The following is a 17,716-nucleotide window of genomic DNA, read 5'->3' as shown; positions in this document are numbered from 1 at the left end:
GGGAATGTGTGGCTTTTCTAGTTCTCTCAAGACTCGATGGACAGCCCCCATACACCATACACACATTGATACACCATAGTTTTGTTTTTAGTTTTTTGAGGGTTTCTTTGTGTAGCCCTGATGGTCCTGGAACTCTCCCTCTGCAGACCAGGTTGGCCTTGAACTCACAGAGATCCACCGCCTCTGCCTTCTGAGTGCTGGGATTAAAGGTGTGTGCCACCACTGCCCGGCTTACACCATAGAAACTTAAATCTGGACAGGATCTAGTTAGCCTCTTCATGGATGAGGAGAAGGAGGAACGGGAAGTGGCAGCTTAGGGCTGATGGCAGAGCACAGGCGGAACTAATTCTGTGGACTCAAGTTCAGTCCTGAGCCCCTCGCCTTTCTGACCCCGCAGGGACTTGTGAGGGCTGCAGGAAAGCGAAGCTATGTCTTCTCTGCCCTTCGCCCCTCACTGGGGCTGAAAGGGAGTCTTTGTCTTCGCCTGGGAGGCTGCCAGGCGCTGCTGCACCTGTCTCCTCCTGGGTGATTGACAGGCTGAGAGATAGGCTATTCCTCTGCCAGTCTGCCACGTTCCCGAACCGCTCGCTGGAGAGTGCCCTCTGGTCTCACCAGAATGGTAGGCGCCCTCCCACAACTGGGCAGGGAGGAGCGGGGAGAAAGCCAGCCTGCCACTGGGCCATGAGCAGCTCTGCAGCTCCCGTGCTTCAGGTTTCTGAGGTGTCACCACACAGCTTACCCTTGCTGGTCACTCTGTTTCCATCCCACTCAGCATTCCAGCAGCACGGTCTCTGTTTCCTGTTGGAGCCTGGCGACAAGGACTCACTCTGTAGCCCAGGCTGGCCTCAGACTCACAACACTCTTTCTGTGTCATCCTCCAAGGGTTGGGATTGCTGGTGTGAGCCCTCAGAAGGCTATTCTTGGGTCTGCTTTTTTTTTTTTCCTTTTTTTCTTTTCTTAGTTTGTAGCCTCTGGTTGTTTTGTTTTGGAACTCTGTAGACCAGGCCTTGAACTCGGAGACCCTCCTGCCTCTGCCGCTTAGTGCATGTGGCACCACTGGCTTAGATTGTTTCCCCCGTCATTGCAGCCCTTGGGGTTTAGCATAGGGTCTTTACACAGGCATCAGGCATGCCAACAGTGAGTTATACCCCCAGGGACCCCTCCCTCTTTTGAAACAAGGACTAATGTAGCCTAGGATGGCCTTAAACTTCCTATGTAGTCAATGATAACCGTGATCCTCCTGCCTCCACTTCCAAATGTAGGGATTATAGGCATGTGCCTCTGCTCCTGGCCTCCTGACCAGTTCGATGTCTTGAGACAGGGACTCACTAAGTTGTCTGGTCTTGAACTGATTCTGTACTAACCCTTGAACCTGGGGTCCTCTTGCCTATGGAATGGCTTGGATTACAGGCTTGTGCCACCAAGGTACTTCTGGAGATGTTCACATAAGTCTTTTTTTTTTTTTTTTTTTTTTTTATGACAAGGAAGGGTCATTTACCAACGAAGGTACCAAATCCAGGAGAGGTTGCTTCTGCCTGCTCACTTAGCCAGAAGGCTAATCTTTCTCATCTTTTCACATCTCACCCCGTGCTTCTTGGATGGAGTACTCCGTTGAGTGGGGGTTCTGCTGTTGTAGACCCCTGTCCCTCAGTAATCACACCTACCCTCCTAATAGTGGTCCTGTTTCTGAGTCCCCGAGACGTACTTTTGTCACTACACCCTGAAAGAGAGTCAGGACTCCATTTTACAGATGCCCGGTGCCCTCTGGTAGGCTGTGCCAGAGTTGTCATTCCAACCCGTCTTGACCTAACTTCAAGGGCTTTATATTTTTCCCATGTCGTACAACAGCTTTGAAAGTCATAGGAGCTGTGTAGAAGATTACAGTGAGAGTAATGTCAGGGGCATTTCCCATCCAGGGCGCTACGTGCTCGTGCCCCTTTATAGTCATCCAGAGCTTAAAACAGCAGTTTGAGCCATCCATAGAGGCAGCCGAGAAATGTGTCTCTGAGCTATGAATGTTCCAGGCAGAAGAGCTGTGGGAGTAGTCTGTATAATTTAATCTCAATGTGGTTGGAGTTGGGAGGGGCCTTCTGTGTTACTCCTCTGTGTGAGGGAAAACTCTAGAAGGTGAAAGAGGTCCCATCAAGGCAGAACTCTTATGTGCGTATGAGCTGCCCAGCCTTGGAGGGGTTATGCTGCCGTTCAGCCATTACTGTGGAAGTGCTGTAGGGCGAGTCCTAGATGAGGAGGGGCTTGGATGAAGGGCTGTGGGGCGCCTTCTAACCCAAGGTTCTAACCCTTGAACCTGTCCTAGATGAGGAGGGGCTTGGATGAAGGGCTGTGGGGCGCCTTCTAACCCAAGGTTCTAACCCTTGAACCTGTCCTAGATGAGGAGGGGCTTGGATGAAGGGCTGTGGGGCGCCTTCTAACCCAAGGTTCCCTCATTTTGTTCATTCACTGCTTATCACAGCCTGCTGCTCTTTTAGCATAGTTAATAAGTTACATAAATTATCTCATTCCCTCATTGAGCACTGAGGACATGGTGGAGATCTGTGACCAGTGAGTTAAACAGTCCTACCCTCACGAAGCCTACGTTCTGACTTGGTGAGGCAAGACAGTTAAGGAGCTAGGAAAAAATTAGACCAAGTTAATGTGGGAGTGGCGTGGAGGTGTGGTGCAGTGTGAGTCTGCTTGGCTGAGCAAGGGGCATTTGAACAAAGAGTTAAAGGTGAATAAAGAGTGAACTATTTGAAAAACTGGGGGTGGGGTGTTCTGGGCAGCCATAGCAACCAGTGCAAAGGCCCGGAGACACCCAGGTCTCAGAAGTCTTCTGTGAGGGACAGCATGATGTCAGTGTGGTGGCAGCAGAGGGAATAAGTTGGCCAGATGAGGGAACAGGTCCATGGACATCCTGTAGGCCACTGAAAGGACTGAGTGAAATGGCAATATGGAGCGTCTTGGATTTCTTTTTCCTTTGACTTGTGAGTGGCAATGAATGATGTTTATCATCCCAGTGCCTTCGAAGAAGGGACATGTCCGTGTCATCCAAAGCCCTCCCACCAGTCAGGCCCTTTGTTAGTGTCTTCTTGCTGTAACAGAACCTGGCACAGCTTCAGAGAGGAAGCATTTATTTTTGCTCCTTGTTTGAACCCGTCATGAAGGGGAGAGCAGAGAGATTGGGCTCTTAGGCTGCCCCCTCCCCTTTCATTCCATCTGGTCTCTGTGGGATGGAGCTGCCCATATTCAAGATGTGTCTCACCACCTTCCTTAATCACCTCTGGAAATGTCCTTGAAGACAACCCAGAGATGCATTTGACTAATCTAGGTTACCAAGGTTACAGTCAAAATTGACCTTCACAGGCCTTTCCTGGCTGAAGTGGGGGGTTGAAAGCAGACCTCAGATAGGAGGTGGAAGTCACCTCAGATCAGGTGCAAGCCATGGCTGCAGGAGCACAGTGGAAGCAGGGGACCAGAGTATTCTTTGTGCTATATGCAGCTATATGCAGGGTTCAGACGAATGCACTGTACCAACTATGGCTGGTCCAGAATTGGGGCTATGTGGGCAGGAATGCAGCCACACCAAAGCCCTGGCTCAGGTGCTGTATGTCTGCAGAACCAGTCTTCAGTATGGCATCATGTGTCTGAAGAGGCTGAACTATGACCGGAAGGAGCTGGAGAAGAGGCGGGAAGAGAGCCAGCATGAGATCAAGGGTAAGCTTGCTTTTGCCCTCAGCCTGGGGCCCAGGGAGCCTCAGATCTGAAAGGCAAATACAACCACAGCCTGGCTGACACAGTAGACATATTCCATGTCCACTTACATGTGGTTCCACTTCCCTTAGACAGTGGCAACCAAGTAGACAGATGTGACAGCGATGATGCTGTGGGCTGATGTGTAGAAGTTGATCTGGGGAGAGAGGGAGGATTGGATGGGAAAGACCCTGAGAGTTGAAAGAATAAGGCCACTTTGGTCTTGGGTGGGGGGTGTGGCCAATGCTGGGACTCCTGGAGAAAAGTGTCTTGGGCCAGCAGAGATGCAGTGGGGCTGGCTCTGCAGGAGCCCAGATGCCACGGAGGAGAGAAAGATGTGGGAAGTTAGGGATGGGGTGGGAGCTACAGAGCACAGTAACCCAGGCTCTGCGTCTAGGAAACTGCTTTTACACCTGGGAGAGCCTGGGCCCGCATGTTTCCCTTTTGTCTATTTCTTCCTCTGTCCTCCAGATGTGCTGGTCTGGACCAATGACCAGGTGGTTCACTGGGTCCAGTCCATAGGGCTAAGGGATTATGCCGGAAACCTACATGAGAGTGGTGTGCATGGTGCCCTGCTGGCCTTGGATGAGAACTTCGACCACAACACATTGGCCTTGGTTCTGCAGATCCCCACACAGAACACCCAGGTAGCCCTTCAGTCAGCCAACACGTGTGTGTGTGTGTGTGTGTGTGTGTGTGTGTGTGTGTGTGTGTGTGTGTGTGTTTCTCAAGGGAGTGCTATGTTCTTAGGCCTCTGAGTGGTCCCTGTGAGATATTTTTCTTCACTCAGCTCTGGGTTACTTTAGCTCTTCCCAAGCCAATTTCGTAGCCAAAGCTTGTGACTTTTTCTTTTCCTTAAATTGCTCCTCTGGCCCAACTTTTCACAAGGAAAAGCCAGCCCCAGGCCTCACAGGGACCCGAGAGCCTGTATCTCTTTTGTCTGGTAGCCTAGGAATCTGCCTCTGGGCCCCTAGGCTTCAGCAGACTAAATATTACCAATAAGCACAGCCCAGAGACTCTCCATACCAGGCCTTTGTCTCCCTGTCAGCAGCTCAAAAGATTAGACATCTCCTTCAATTACATTTGGTAATTATTGTTGTAACTGTTACCTAAGGATAGATCTAAATTCTCTTGACCCTATTTATATCTTTGGCCCTTCTAACTTCCTGTGGGTAATGGATCCTAGCCATACTTGCAGTTGTGTGAAGTACTTCCTGATTTTAGTTGTCCTAAATATGCCTCTGCCAGGCTCCCCCTGGGGAAGATCTGCTTCTTCCCTACAGCTTAGGTCAGCGAGGATGTTTGTATTTGACTGGCTTCCCCTTTTGTAAGAACTGTGAATTTCATAAACTCTGATTATATTGCTCTGGGCCCAAGCCTTTGTCTCTCCAGACAGAACAGTTCTTAATTCCTTTAGCCTTCCCTCGTGTAGACTTGCTGCTGCCCCTGATCATTTTAGCTGCCCTTGTCTGAACTGTTTGCAGCTGTCAGATAGCTTTTGAAATCTAGCCACTAGCTGTGCTGGCTATTCTGGGAGCAGACACTTGGCTTGAGGGAGGGTGGAGCTGTGTTGTCTCTTGGTTCTGGATGGTGTGTTGGCCTTGGGGACAGTGGCAGCATACAGGGCCAGTGTGTTTGCCGACTGTCTGCTGTGACCCCCATTGACCGGTCAGAACGCATAGCTTGGAACCTTTCTTTTCTAGTAAAGGTTTGGATTTCCTCCAAATGTAATTTCTCTACACTGACCTACCTCTAACTCCATTTGCAGTTTCCTGCCTGCCAGGGCCCTCAGAAGGGTTTCTGCAGTTAATACCTATCTATTTAACCCTTCACTACCCAAAAGATATTTGAAATATTTTCCTTTTCGATCATATGTAAGACATAGCATTCCCATTTCTGACAAACACTATTCCAATGGAACTCTGTGGTTGATATTTTCCCCAGGAATGGACTTTCTCTTTTGCTTCCTGTCTCAGAATGCATATTTCTTCTTTTCTTTTCTTTTCTTCTCTTTTCTTTTCTTTCCTTCTTTCCTTTTATCCTCCTCCTCCTCTTCTTACTCCACCTTCTTCTTTTTTTGTTTGTTTTTTTGAGACAGGGTTTCTCTATGTAGCCCTGGTTGTCCTGGAACTCACTCTGTAGATCAGGCTGGTCTCAATTCGATCTCAGAGGTCTACCTGCCTCTGCCTCCTGGAGTGCTGGGATTAAAGGCGTGTGCCACCATCACCCACCATTTTCTTGACCTATTTATCTGACCCAGTATGGAATCCTCCACGAACAACCATTGAAAATATCTGGTGACAGAAAGTTTTGAAAACACCTGTTATTTATTTATTTTTAGTGTGTGTGTGTGTGTGTGTGTGTGTGTGTGTGTGTGTGTGTGTGCCTGCATGGATGTATGTAGGTATACTGTATGCATGCTGGCATGTAGGTATACTGTATGCATGCTGGCACTCCCTGGAACCAGAGTTATAAGCAGTTGTCAGCCACCTGCTTTAGGTGCTGGGAAATGAACCCAGGTCCTCTGCAAGAGCAGCAAGTGCCCTTAACTGCTGAGCCATCTCTCTACACACTCTGGAAGTTTCCTTAGTGAGTAATTTTGACGAGTCTTGGAAAGTGTGTGTGTGTGCCACACAGCTCAGGGTCCCCACTACCTGTGACTAGCTTCCTTTAGTTGGAGTTTGTAGTGTGGACCCACCTGACAGAGATGAGTTCATTTCCCTCCCCGTAGGAAGGCTTGCTTCCCCATGCTGGGCATGCCGCTCTTGCTCCTGCCCTTCCCAAAGGGTAGTGAGCCGTGACCTTTCCTTTAGAGACAAAATATAGACTTTTAAAATAATGATTTTTATTTGCTCACACATTTGCATGTGTTTGGATAATTTATTGTGAACATCTTTGACTACTGTAGCCTCTCTCCAGTTCCTACGAGTGCCTCCCCCCAGCTTCTGGTCCTCTTTCTTTCTTGTTATAACTCCCCGAGTCCAATTAGTGAAAATAGGTTGTTTTTCCCCCCAATAGGTAAAGCCTGTTTCTTCATGTGCTCTGTGATCCTATTTTTAAAAGGTTAACAGTCTGACTTCTGGTAGAACACTATTAGTGATTTGCTGGGAACAGTAGCCTCAGGAAAGCGTGTACTTCCAGTGGTTAAGTACACTAGACCCCTGCTCCATTTCTGCCCCGAGACTCTAGGGAACAGCTGGAAGACGCCTTAAGGAGGAAGTTGAGATGGCTCAGTGGGTAAAGGTGCCACCACGAGTCACAACCCGAGTTCAGTCCCCAGAATCCACATGGTAGGAGAGAACCAATTCTTGTTTGTTATCCTCTGCACATGCATTTACTGTGTGCACACCCCTGCCCCGCCCCCATAAAAAAAAAAAAAGGAAAGAAAAAGATGAAGCTGGTGAGCTGGCTTAGGAAGTTAAAGCACTTGCCGCCAAGCCTGATGACATAAGTTGGATACCTAGGACCCGCATAAAGAGAGAAGCAACTCTCGAGATTGTCCTCCGACCTACACAGTGCATAGTTGCAAATATGCGCTAGTGTGTGCACAAGCACACACACACACACACACACACTAATGTGTGATGATATAAAAACCAAATTAATGTAAACTTTTAAAGAGTAAGATAGCGTTATTAACTAGAGCTCCTCTTTCTCCCTCTTACCCTATGGGTTTCAGGCCCGCCAAGTGATGGAGAGAGAGTTCAATAACCTGTTGGCCTTGGGCACAGACAGGAAATTGGATGACGTGAGTACCTGGATTTGAACTCAGAGCCTTGGTTGTTGTTGGCTGGCTGGATAGAGATTCATGAGATCTCCTGCCCCAGGGCTGATAAATGGTGGCTGGCCTAAAGGAGCAGAGCCGGGAGGGATGGAGGATGAAGGCTGTGAGGAGGAGGCCTGTGTTGGGTCTCAGTGGCCTGCTGTGGAGAAGCCTCTGCCAAACTCGTTTCTTGTACAAGAACCAACCCTCCTGTGTTACACTTCTAGCATCTTCCCCCTCAAGGCTCAGTCCTCTCAACCATGCAGGGTCAAAGGTCTTCCCTGTCAGCCATATCTTTGGGGGTGGTTCTTCCGTCTCCGTGTCTCAGACCCCACTGCTTCTCTCCCTGCTTGGTGACATAGCTTGGTGACATAGCTTGGTGAGATAGTCCTCCAGCCCTGTGGTGATTTGAGGACAGGTGCTCGGCTGAGGAGCCGAATGAGGCTCCCCAGGAGAAGCCCAGGCCTCTGTCATCCCTGGTCTCTTTGTTGCTTTGCTCCTCTGTTTACTTCTGCACTCGTTCTGCATTCTCAGCCTTTCCGGTGACCTTCATCTCATCAGGCCTCCCCTTTGAGTTCAGGGAAGGCTCATGTTCTGAGCTGTGATGTATCCTAAGCCCCTGCCAGCACTTCCTCTTCTGCTCTTCTGCCCTACCTGTTTCCTGGCACCAATCTTCCTTGACCTTCCCATTTCAGGTCTGCCTTAGCTGACATGGCTTTAGCAGGTTAAAAAAGAGCCCGGGACTGGTGAGAGGGCACAGCAGGTAAAAGCCCTTGCCATACAAGCCTGATGATCTGAATTTGATCCCTGGAACTTATACAAAGGCAGAAAGAGATAATCAACTCCACAAGTTGTCCTGCGACTTCACAGACATACCACATGTGTACTCCTCCCCCCACCCCCATATACTTCTGGGTCCTCCATCTTCAGACCTTGCTAAATTAAGGAACGGGACTCCTGCTGTCCATTCATTTAACAGTTACCGAGGCAGACAGCACTCCCAGATAGGACCCACCAGGATCAGGGGCTACAGTCTTTTCCAATAACAACAAAAACCGTGCAGCTCACTCCAATAGAGCATGATAGAAAGGAGGAAAATAAGAGGAGAGATAAGAGGGGACTGAGGGGAGCAAAGGAAGGGGGCGAAGGGGAAGAAACAGTAACGAAAAAAATATTTTTTTTTTCCGGAGCTGGGGACCGAACCCAGGGCCTTGAGCTTGCTAGGCAAGTGCTCTACCACTGAGCTAAATCCCCAACCCCCCCCCCCCCTGAAAAAAATCTTGAAAGTGCATCCAAGTGCTTCTGGGATGGGTCTATGACAAGTGACTAGGGCGTTGGTCACCCCAAGGGCATAGATTACAAATCCAGAGGCACCGGAGATGGGAGGAGTCATTGAAACAAGAACAGGGGTCAGTGGCCTTGTTCCTGCTCACCCTAACCGAGTCACGGGGCCTGTGCAGTTCTGAAAACACAGGCTGGAAGATGAGGCTTGGCTACAAGGCAGTGAGCTGTGGCTCTGTTAGGAGTGTTGGGCGGCCTGTCCAGTGATCCATCCTGTGGGATTGGGGCTCTGGGGACCCTCTGCAGAGAGGTGATTGGAGAATCGGTTGGCATCGATGGGGAGCAGAGAGTGGAGGTTGCTCCCTGTATCCTCTGGAGGAGCATGTCTCTGGTCACCTGACCAATCATTGTCCGTGTGTTCTGGTCTCACTGGGGTAGGCAGGGTGAGAAATAAATAGGTTAGAAAGGTGTTGAAATTTCCATCTTGAAGATAAGAAAACTGAAGCCCGGAGCAGTCATGTTGCTAGTAATATGGCAGAACCAACAAGGGCAGCCTAGAAGTCTTCATCCCTGGCCGTGTTTTTCTAGCAACCCAGGTAGTATCTTCTATTCAGGCCCCAGCAGGACAGGAAAGCAGTGATGGGCTGACCAGTGACTTCCCAGAGGGAGCTGAAAGAAAAAATACTTCGGAAGAGCAGTGGGCTATCCGAGCTCAGTTTGGGGGGGTTGGGGTAGGTAGAGCAATTGAGTTCACTGCTGGCCCAGACCTGATAGGAGGGACCTCCTGCTTGATCTCTGTGAGAGACCCCTTGAAATCATCTTCAGCCCGTCTAGTCTGCACACAAAACCACTAAGGGCTAGAGAGGGGGAGTTGGGAAATAGTACCCCTTAGAGCTTTAGGGACTTGGGTGGCAACTCCACTGTGCCTCTTGGTGCAGGGGGAAGAGAAGGTGTTCCGTCGAGCACCCTCCTGGAGGAAACGCTTTCGGCCTCGGGATCACCATAGCGGTGGCATGTTGGGCACCTCAGCGGAGACCCTCCCTGCGGGCTTCCGTGTGTCCACCCTGGGTCCGCTGCAGCCTCCACCCGCCCCGCCCAAGAAGATCATGCCGGAAGGTGAGTGCCAGGCTGGAAATGGGTTCCTCCCCGCACCCTGGAGCCGAGCGGGCTGGAGAGGGGCGAGGCCGAGGCTGAGCTGCACTAACGCTGCGGTGGGGCGCACACTAACCCGCGCTCTGTGTGTTCTCCCGCCGCTGCCGACTCCTGCCAGCCGGGACGGCGGGGGCGCAGAGACTGGAGCCCTCCACGGTCCGGACCTACTCCTGCTGACCCCCCCACTCTCCCGCCCCGGGTCTGACGGGGGTGCGCCCCCGGCTCGGGGTAAGTGGGCCAGGCTGTGGCTGCGCTCGCCCGTCCTGCCGCCGCCCCGGACCGCTCTGCCGCCGCCCCCTCGCTGCAGCATCGCCCGGCTTGCCCTTCCTGCTTCGCTTCGTGCTTGGCCGCATGCCGCACCTACCCGCTACCCTCCCCAGGAACCTCCTTCACTCACAGAGCCTGTCTCTCTCTTCTCTCATAGCTCACTCCCACTATCTCTACGGACACATGCTCTCCGCCTTCCGGGACTAGCCACGGCCCCCAGGGCGGGTGTCCTGGTTTCACAGGCTCAGCCGGCCCTGATCCTTCCTGCTCGTTCCCTTTCTCCCTTGGCTCCCAGTCTCTCCTCTGTGACTTTCCAGTTGCCCAGGAACTCAGAATATGCTCATCCAGTCCTTCGGCATCCCACTACCCGAGTCCTACTTCGTTCCCCCTTTGTAAGTCTCTGGTGGATGTGGCCAAGGTCTCTGTGAGTGGCGGGCACCCAGGCTGTAGGTGCTTGAGATCCTGTGGGGGGAGGGAAGGACAGCACCGTGTGTGTGGCCACCTTCCCTCCTCCGGATCTGTTTTGGTCTGAACTATGGGCTCATCAGGCTCAGAATCCTGGACCAAGGACTGAGATGACTCTTCCAATAAAAGGCCATTACGGACTCTGTCCTGCTTGGACTAATTGGCCTTCTGGTTCCCTCCACTCTGGCAGTGCCGGACGGTCCGAATGGTTTTGCCACCCCCTCTCTCAATATCACTCCCTCCTCCCCAAACCCCATCATCAGTGTCTATAGCTCTTGCCTCCAAGTCTTGCTTGTGGGGCTAGGAGGGGTGTAGAATACCCCAGTGCCCCTCTCCAGGACAAAGCCAAGAGGGGAATTGAGGAAGACTAAGGTAGAAACTCTGTGCCCAAGCCGACACAGAATCCCAAATGTGTGGGAGAAACGGACCCCAGAGCTTTGGTGAGGGCAAGGGAAACTCTTCAGCTCCTTGCCTAGGGAGATAGCTTGGTAGCCTTTTGTACTTTTGCCCAAAGGGCAGTGTGGGTGCCTCCAGCCCCAACCACAGATGGTGCTGCTACTGGATTGAGTGAATCAGACTGTGAACTGTTAACTCTGCCCTGAAGTGGGGGTACAGGGCTGGGGAAGTTTTCCCCTTCAGTGAATCATGTCCCAGGTCTAGGAGATCTAAGGTGGACCGAGGCAGGCTCCCTTGTGTGCCCCCATGCCCTCAAATCCACCTTTAGGGTTGGTTCTTTTGGGGCTACGGAGCAAACTACTCAAGAAATTCTTGATCCCTTCTCTGTCTCCATTATTTTAATTGCTCTTTCTGGCAGCATGGTGGGGACAGGGCAGATTTATGGGGAATATCAATCACTCTTCTCTTCTGGACCAATTTCTTAACCTTTGGAAAGCTCAGGACCTAGTATCAGGGTGGGTGATAGAAGCTGGTAGTGGAAGAGGACAGGGAAGTGCTTGGGCTGTGTTCGTGGTAGGGCAGTACAGTGCCGTCCTGGAGGTGATTGGAATAGCTGGTTTGCCATTTCATCACTGGGGTTCTGAACAGGGCCAGGCTGACAGGTGGAGAAACAAGCCAGAGCTCCCTGTCTGAAAAGGACATAGAGCCTTGCGCTCAGCAGAGGGGAGCTTGGCTAATGGGGCGACCCAGTGGGCTCCCATGGGCTGGGGCAGGCAACCACCCATCCTCAACCCCGTTGTTTCTGCCTTCCTACCAGACAGACCTCTGGGGATGGAGAGAGAAACAGTTGAGTAGATCATGAGCTGATTAGAGAGAGAGAACCCCTGATCCTGAATGCTGGAGTTACTGAGAAGGGCCAGCGTCCTACGATGGAAAGAACCCAGCATGGTCACACCGTCTGACTCCTTCTTGGGACTCTACGGGCTAGCTATGTGGGAGAGTCAGCCCTGCCCCTCCTCTACCACAGAACCCTATCATGGTTTACAGTGACATAGGTAACAGTTGGGGAGCCAGGTGCATTCAGGGTCAGTAGGCAGGACAAAATAGGGGACTCTACGTGCAGTGAGGAAAGGCTGCCTTCACGGTGTAGCCTTGCCTCACTGTCAATATTTGTTTTCTCCGGAGAGTCACCAGTGACCCAAGCTCTCCTTGCCAGCCTCCTGTGTCAAACCAGGTCCCTTCTCAGTACTGTAATGGCTCAGTGCTTCAGGAGTGGGTGTGCGAGTGTGTGTGTGAGTGTGTGTGGGTGTGAGTGGGTGTGTACGTACCAATAAACCTGGTTTTAAGACAATGTACAAATGGCGTCTGTTTCTTTTTTTGAACACCAAGTTCATTTGATATGTCCAGCTTCACTTCATGGACCTTGATGCTGCTCTACTCCGGAAAGGAAGTATTGGTTTTGAAACGTGTAAGTAATACCCTTCTGTTTATTACGCACTCACAGGCTTGATGGGAAAGTTAGTGTTTGGATGGTGTCTTAGTCAGGGTTTCTGTTTCTGCACAAACATCATGACCAAGAAACAAATTGGGGAGGAAAGGGTTTATTCAGCTTACACTTTCCACACTGCTGTTTATCACCAAAGGAAGTCAGGACTGGAACTCACACAGAGCAGGAACCTGGAGGCAGGAGCTGATGCAGAGGCCAGGAAGGGTGCTGTTTACTGAATTGCTTCCCCTGGCTTGCTCAACTTGCTTCCCTATAAAACCCAGGACCACCAACCCAGGGATGGCACTACCACAATGGTCTGGGCCCTCCCTCCTTGATCACTAGTTGAGAAAATGCCTTACAGCTGGGTCTCATGGAGGCATTTCCTCAATTGAGGCTCTTTTCTGTGTGATAACTCCAGCTTGTGTCAAGTTGACACACAAAACCAGCCAGTACAGGTGGCTTGTACCAAGGGCTTATAGAACAAGGTGAGGGGGTGGGAAACCTGCTTTCAGGCTTGGTCGGTTTTCTCTCATCTGTCCAGGTTTACTCTACTTGGACCCTTTCACACTGAGCCTGGAATGGCTGCTTCTGCCCAGCTTCCTCTGTATATCTCAGTCTTCCAGGAGCTGTCTTAGTTCCTTTCAGTTGCTGTGATGAGATACCATGACCAAGGCAACTTATTTTAAAAAGTCATTTACTTGAGCGTTTGCTTACAGTGTCAGAGGGTTAGAGTCTATGACCCTGTGGACCCTATGGTGGGGAGTACAGTAGAAGGACAGGCAGGCAAGCAGGCAGGTAGGCATAGATAGTGCTGGAGAACTAGCTCAGAGTTACTTGTTGAAACCACAGCCAAGAGGCAGCAAGAGAACTAACTAGAATGGCATGAACTTTGAAACCTTAGGGCCCAACAATGGACACCTCCTCCAACAAGGTCACACCTCCTAATCCTTCCTAAACAGTTCCACCAACCAGAGACCAAGCATTCAGATATGTGAGCCACTGGGGGCCATTCCTACTTAAACTACCACAGTAGGTCTCCATTACTTTAGTTCGGGATCCAGGCCCTCCCCTAGGTGGCTTTAAGAAGCTATTCATGCTCCCAGAGATTTGAAATGCTATGGTGGTGGTGGTAGGGAGAATACCCAAGGGAGCTCAGAGGAGAAGAGGAGGTTGGGGGTTGGGGGAGGATTGTGGGAGAAGGTAACTGGGAGGGATGCCAAGTGAGTAAGTAAAGAAAAATGAATAAATACATTATTTTTTAAAAAAGAAGCTATTCATGGTTTGGATCCCTGGCCCCCCTCTTGCCACCAGTTTATATAACCTAGAAATGTTATGTCCACCAGTGTCCCTTGCAGAGATCGCTCACTGACTTTTCCTTGCCTATGTGGCTTCAGTTTCTTTCCAAGTCTCTCCTGGGAGGCAGTGGCTGGTGCTGCAGTAGAATTAGGGAGCCATGAACATTCTATACATGTTGCAGAGACACATGCTGTCTCCTTGACTGTCTATGGCACTGGGCTGTGACATCACCCCGTAAGTCCGTCTCTTTGAGTGAGTGGATCGACTGACCTCATCCTGGAGAACTGCTGATGATTATTAATAAAAGCTGACACTTGTGTCTAGTTAGGCTTTTACTGCTGTGAACACACACACCATGTCCTCTTTTAAGGACACCATTTAATTGGGGCTGGCTTACAGGTTCAGAGGTTCAGTCCATTATCATCAAGGCAGGAACATGGCAGCATCCAGGCAGGCACGGTGCAGGAGGAGCTGACAGTTCTACATCTTCACCTGAAGGCTTCTAGGAAAAGACTGGCATCTTCCGGCAGCTAGGAGAAAGCTCTCAAACCTCACACCCACAGTGACACATTCCTCCAACTAGGCCACACCTACTCCAACAAGGCCACACCTCCAAATAGTGCCACTCCCTGGGCCAAGCATATTCAGTCCACCACTACTTGCCTGTTCCTGCTGCTGTTACAAAGTAACCTCACACAGGTCATTTTTAATCAACAGAAATGCATTTCTCACAGTAAATGGAGTTTGAGAAGTCCATGGTCAAGGTACCTGCAGATCTAATCTCCAATGAGAGCCCAGTCCTCAGAAATGGTACTTTCTCAAGGTGTTCTTGCATGCGAGAAAGGGTTGAAGGGTAACATGGGCCAGATAGGCTGCCTGCCCTCTTAGAAGGCCACTAAACTCAGTGCCCTAAATGCCTCCAGATATCTGTTAATATCATTCATTGCATTGGGGATTAGGTATTTTAAAAGATTTCCTTAAAATCAAGCTATGTGAGTGTGCATATGGGTGCCAGTTGAGACCAAAAAACTCATGAGTCCCTTAAAGCTGGAGGTACAGCATTTGTGAGCTTCGTGATATGGGTCCTGGGATCTGAGCTTGGGTCTTTTGTGATAGAGCAGCAAGCTCTCTTAACTGTTGGGCCATTTTCTCTAGTCCTGAACATGAACTGGACGTGGATTTTGGAGAAACCCAAACATCCAAATTATAATTCGTAGTACACAGATTAATTTGTCTTAACCCTAACAACCCAGCAACGTGGGACCATTGCCATTTTAAGGGACAGGAAATCATCAGGCTAAGCTCACACACCAGGTGAAAGAGACAGGTTTCAAGTCTAGGTCTGGGCCTCATCCTTGACTGGTCTGTATGGTGAATTCCTGACCTACTGCCAGGAGTGCTTGGCAGCTTAACTACTGCTTTTTTTTATGTATGTATTTTATTTATGTATGTGAGTACACTGTCTTCTCTCTTCACACACCAGAAGAGGGCATCAGATCCCATTACAGATGGTTGTGAGCCACCATGTGGTTGCTGGGATTTGAACTCAGGACCTCTGGAAGAACAGGCAGTGCTCTTAACCTCTGAGCCATCTCTCCAGCCCTTAACTACTGCTTTTAAGAGAGGGCATCCTGATTTCTCTAGCTATGCCAATTCTCTCTCCCTCACACATTTGTAACCACAAGGCAAGGAGAGGCAGTAAGACAGGGTCTAGTGTCTACAAGCCTCTCAAGGCTCCCATCCCTTCCTGGTCAGAGGTGGAAGTGATGAGCTTTAGATGCTGGCTACAGGAGAGATCGTCTGAAGGGTCCAGAAAGCCATTACTTCTCAGTGTTGCCACCACTGGGTTGGGGATATAGGAAGAGCAGTCCCGTATGGAAATGGGACTTTAGGCATGCCGGGCTCCGGATAAGACCTAGCATCATGTTTCTTTAGCATTTGTAGAAACTAAGGAAGGGGCCTTACAATGTTTTCTTTTGCTCCCTCTGGAAATGTCCTAAACAGAGTGAGAGACAAGGAGTCTGGGTTGGGGCAGCCACACATAGCTGAGAGAGCACAGGGAGGAGGGACAGCCAGTCACCAAAGGGTAGTGATACATGTCTCTACCAAGGCCTGAATGGGGGTCTTCTTTAGCCAATCTCCTTTGGAACTCTAGCTCTCCTTGGGCATATATACCCCAATGTGAGCCTAGATACCAGAAAACTAAAGTCCATGGGGTGTGACACGTTAGGGATAATCGCTGGCATTTCACCTGTGGGACAGACACTGAGTTCAGGGGACTCCTGTTCCCGTTGTTTTCCCACACCGGTTGGGACAATCACCTATTACACTTGCAGCCACTAGTGGAAAGGTTTTCTGGTCTGCCAAGGGAATCTCCTGGGAATTTAGACACCTTAGAATGCTTACCAGAGGGCACAGATAGTTCACTAATATCCTATCATTCATAATAATTAGCTAAACACCAGGATGCTCCCATGTCCCCACTAACATTTAGAATGCCAGTTTCAAGTAATTCTTGTCTTTTTATTCTTGTGGAGTCCTTAATGTCCATCATTAGGCAACATTTGATTAACCCCGGTTTGATATATTGTAGTTACTGCCACAGATGAAGGAATCTGAGTTAATTTCCCTAAAGAACTCCACCTCGTTCTTCATTAACTTGACTGTTATCTGTAATTCTATCGTGAAGGCTGAGAGTTTGTTAATTTAAGGAAACCCGTATGCTTAATAACATTTATTTTGTGAAACTATCCTGGACTCCTGTATAGCAGGGTTAGTCATTCACATCTGAGCTCTGCCAGCGTGTTATGGCTTGGGGACTTTCAAGCTGTGGTTTACGCAAGGGTCAGCTGATTCCAGTGACCTTTGCTCTCTTTTTCCAAGTGTGAAAAGAATGGGCTTTAACACAATATCCAGCAAGCGGAGCCCAGGAGCTGCAGGGTACTCAAGGAGTGATCTTGCTCTTGGCTGGCACTAGACCCTTGGAGGGGCCTAGGAGGACGACGGATAGACACGTCACAACTGAAGGCAGTCGGGGAGAATCCACTCAAGAACACTGGGAGGCACTGGGACAGAGGGCATAGATCTGAGAAGAGCCCTATATGGTTGCACAGTTGGGTATTTTGGTGATCCTAGGGGAGCACACTAGACCAGAATAGGTACTGCAGGCACTTACTTTGCCCCAGGGTCAGTAGCTCAAGGCTAGACTTAACTATTCCTCCTCAGGCTATCTGAAAGACTGAATTCAATGACATAAACTCAAAAGGAAGAAAATCCCACAGACAAGGATGGATGACTGCTTTTCGAGACAATCAGACCTTGATGAGCCCTACCTTCTCTAATTTCTTACCCCCTCAAGTTCCTTACCGAGGCTCTGCCAAGTCTTTCTTATTCTGTCTTCTTTAGGTATAGTTCTATGGGCGAAGTCGGGAGGGCATTTGGGGAGGGGCCTAGCTGAGTTTGAGCAGGTGCAGAATGGCTGTCAGGGCCTGCTCTCTTAAACTGGCTGGGGTCAGTTGTCACAGGACCTGAGAGGGCTGAAGAGGGCCCAGGATGTACCATATACTGAATCCCTGTCTGCAATGGTTTGGAAATAATCTCCAGTAAACCAGACCAACAGTAAGGTTGAAGTCTGTTTGTCTGTCCTGATTGTGGTTCTTTTTAGATACCGTGTTAATCCTTATCTCTCTACTGGCAAGATTCCAGTTTCCCACCCACCTTCTCCCCTCAGGAAACCAGTCTTTGAAAACCTTAGCATCCCAAAGGATGAGAACCCCGGCTTCTCTGATGTTCTCTGTCTCTGTCTCCCTCAGCAGACTCTCCTCACCTTTGAGCTGTAGATGGGGACAGGAATATCCCCA

The 17,716-nt window shown here is 50.0% G+C and overlaps 1 protein-coding gene and 1 long non-coding RNA gene across 19 annotated transcripts in view; one reads left to right on the top strand and one right to left on the bottom strand.

Moving 5' to 3' along the window:
* The window catches only part of Ppfia4 (PPFI scaffold protein A4), a 47,927-nt gene extending 35,497 nt beyond the window's left edge, over positions 1 to 12,430 (top strand). For 6 of the 18 annotated variants that reach the window (XR_015635069.1, XR_015635067.1, XR_015635063.1 and 3 more), the window contains 5 exons: positions 3,614 to 3,711; positions 4,219 to 4,394; positions 7,427 to 7,495; positions 9,730 to 9,907; positions 10,368 to 12,430. Coding sequence is in view for 3 of the 18 variants with exons in the window: in XM_087579898.1 (XP_087436024.1) it covers positions 3,614 to 3,711; positions 4,219 to 4,394; positions 7,427 to 7,495; positions 9,730 to 9,907; positions 10,368 to 10,417 (571 nt within the window). In the remaining 15 variants the exon portion in view is untranslated. 18 annotated transcript variants of the gene reach the window in all.
* LOC120096189 (uncharacterized) lies at positions 6,573 to 10,229 on the bottom strand. The gene is made up of 2 exons (XR_015635943.1): positions 10,020 to 10,229; positions 6,573 to 9,220 (listed from the first exon to the last, which is right to left on the bottom strand). It is a non-coding gene; the product is annotated as an uncharacterized LOC120096189 (long non-coding RNA).
* Positions 12,431 to 17,716: the final 5,286 nt, after the last annotated feature.

This window comes from Rattus norvegicus, chromosome 13 (assembly GCF_021556685.1).
Source record: "Rattus norvegicus strain SHRSP/BbbUtx chromosome 13, alternate assembly SHRSP_T2T, whole genome shotgun sequence".
NCBI classification, from domain to species: domain Eukaryota; kingdom Metazoa; phylum Chordata; class Mammalia; order Rodentia; family Muridae; genus Rattus; species Rattus norvegicus.
This window is presented reverse-complemented; position numbering and strand designations above follow the sequence as displayed.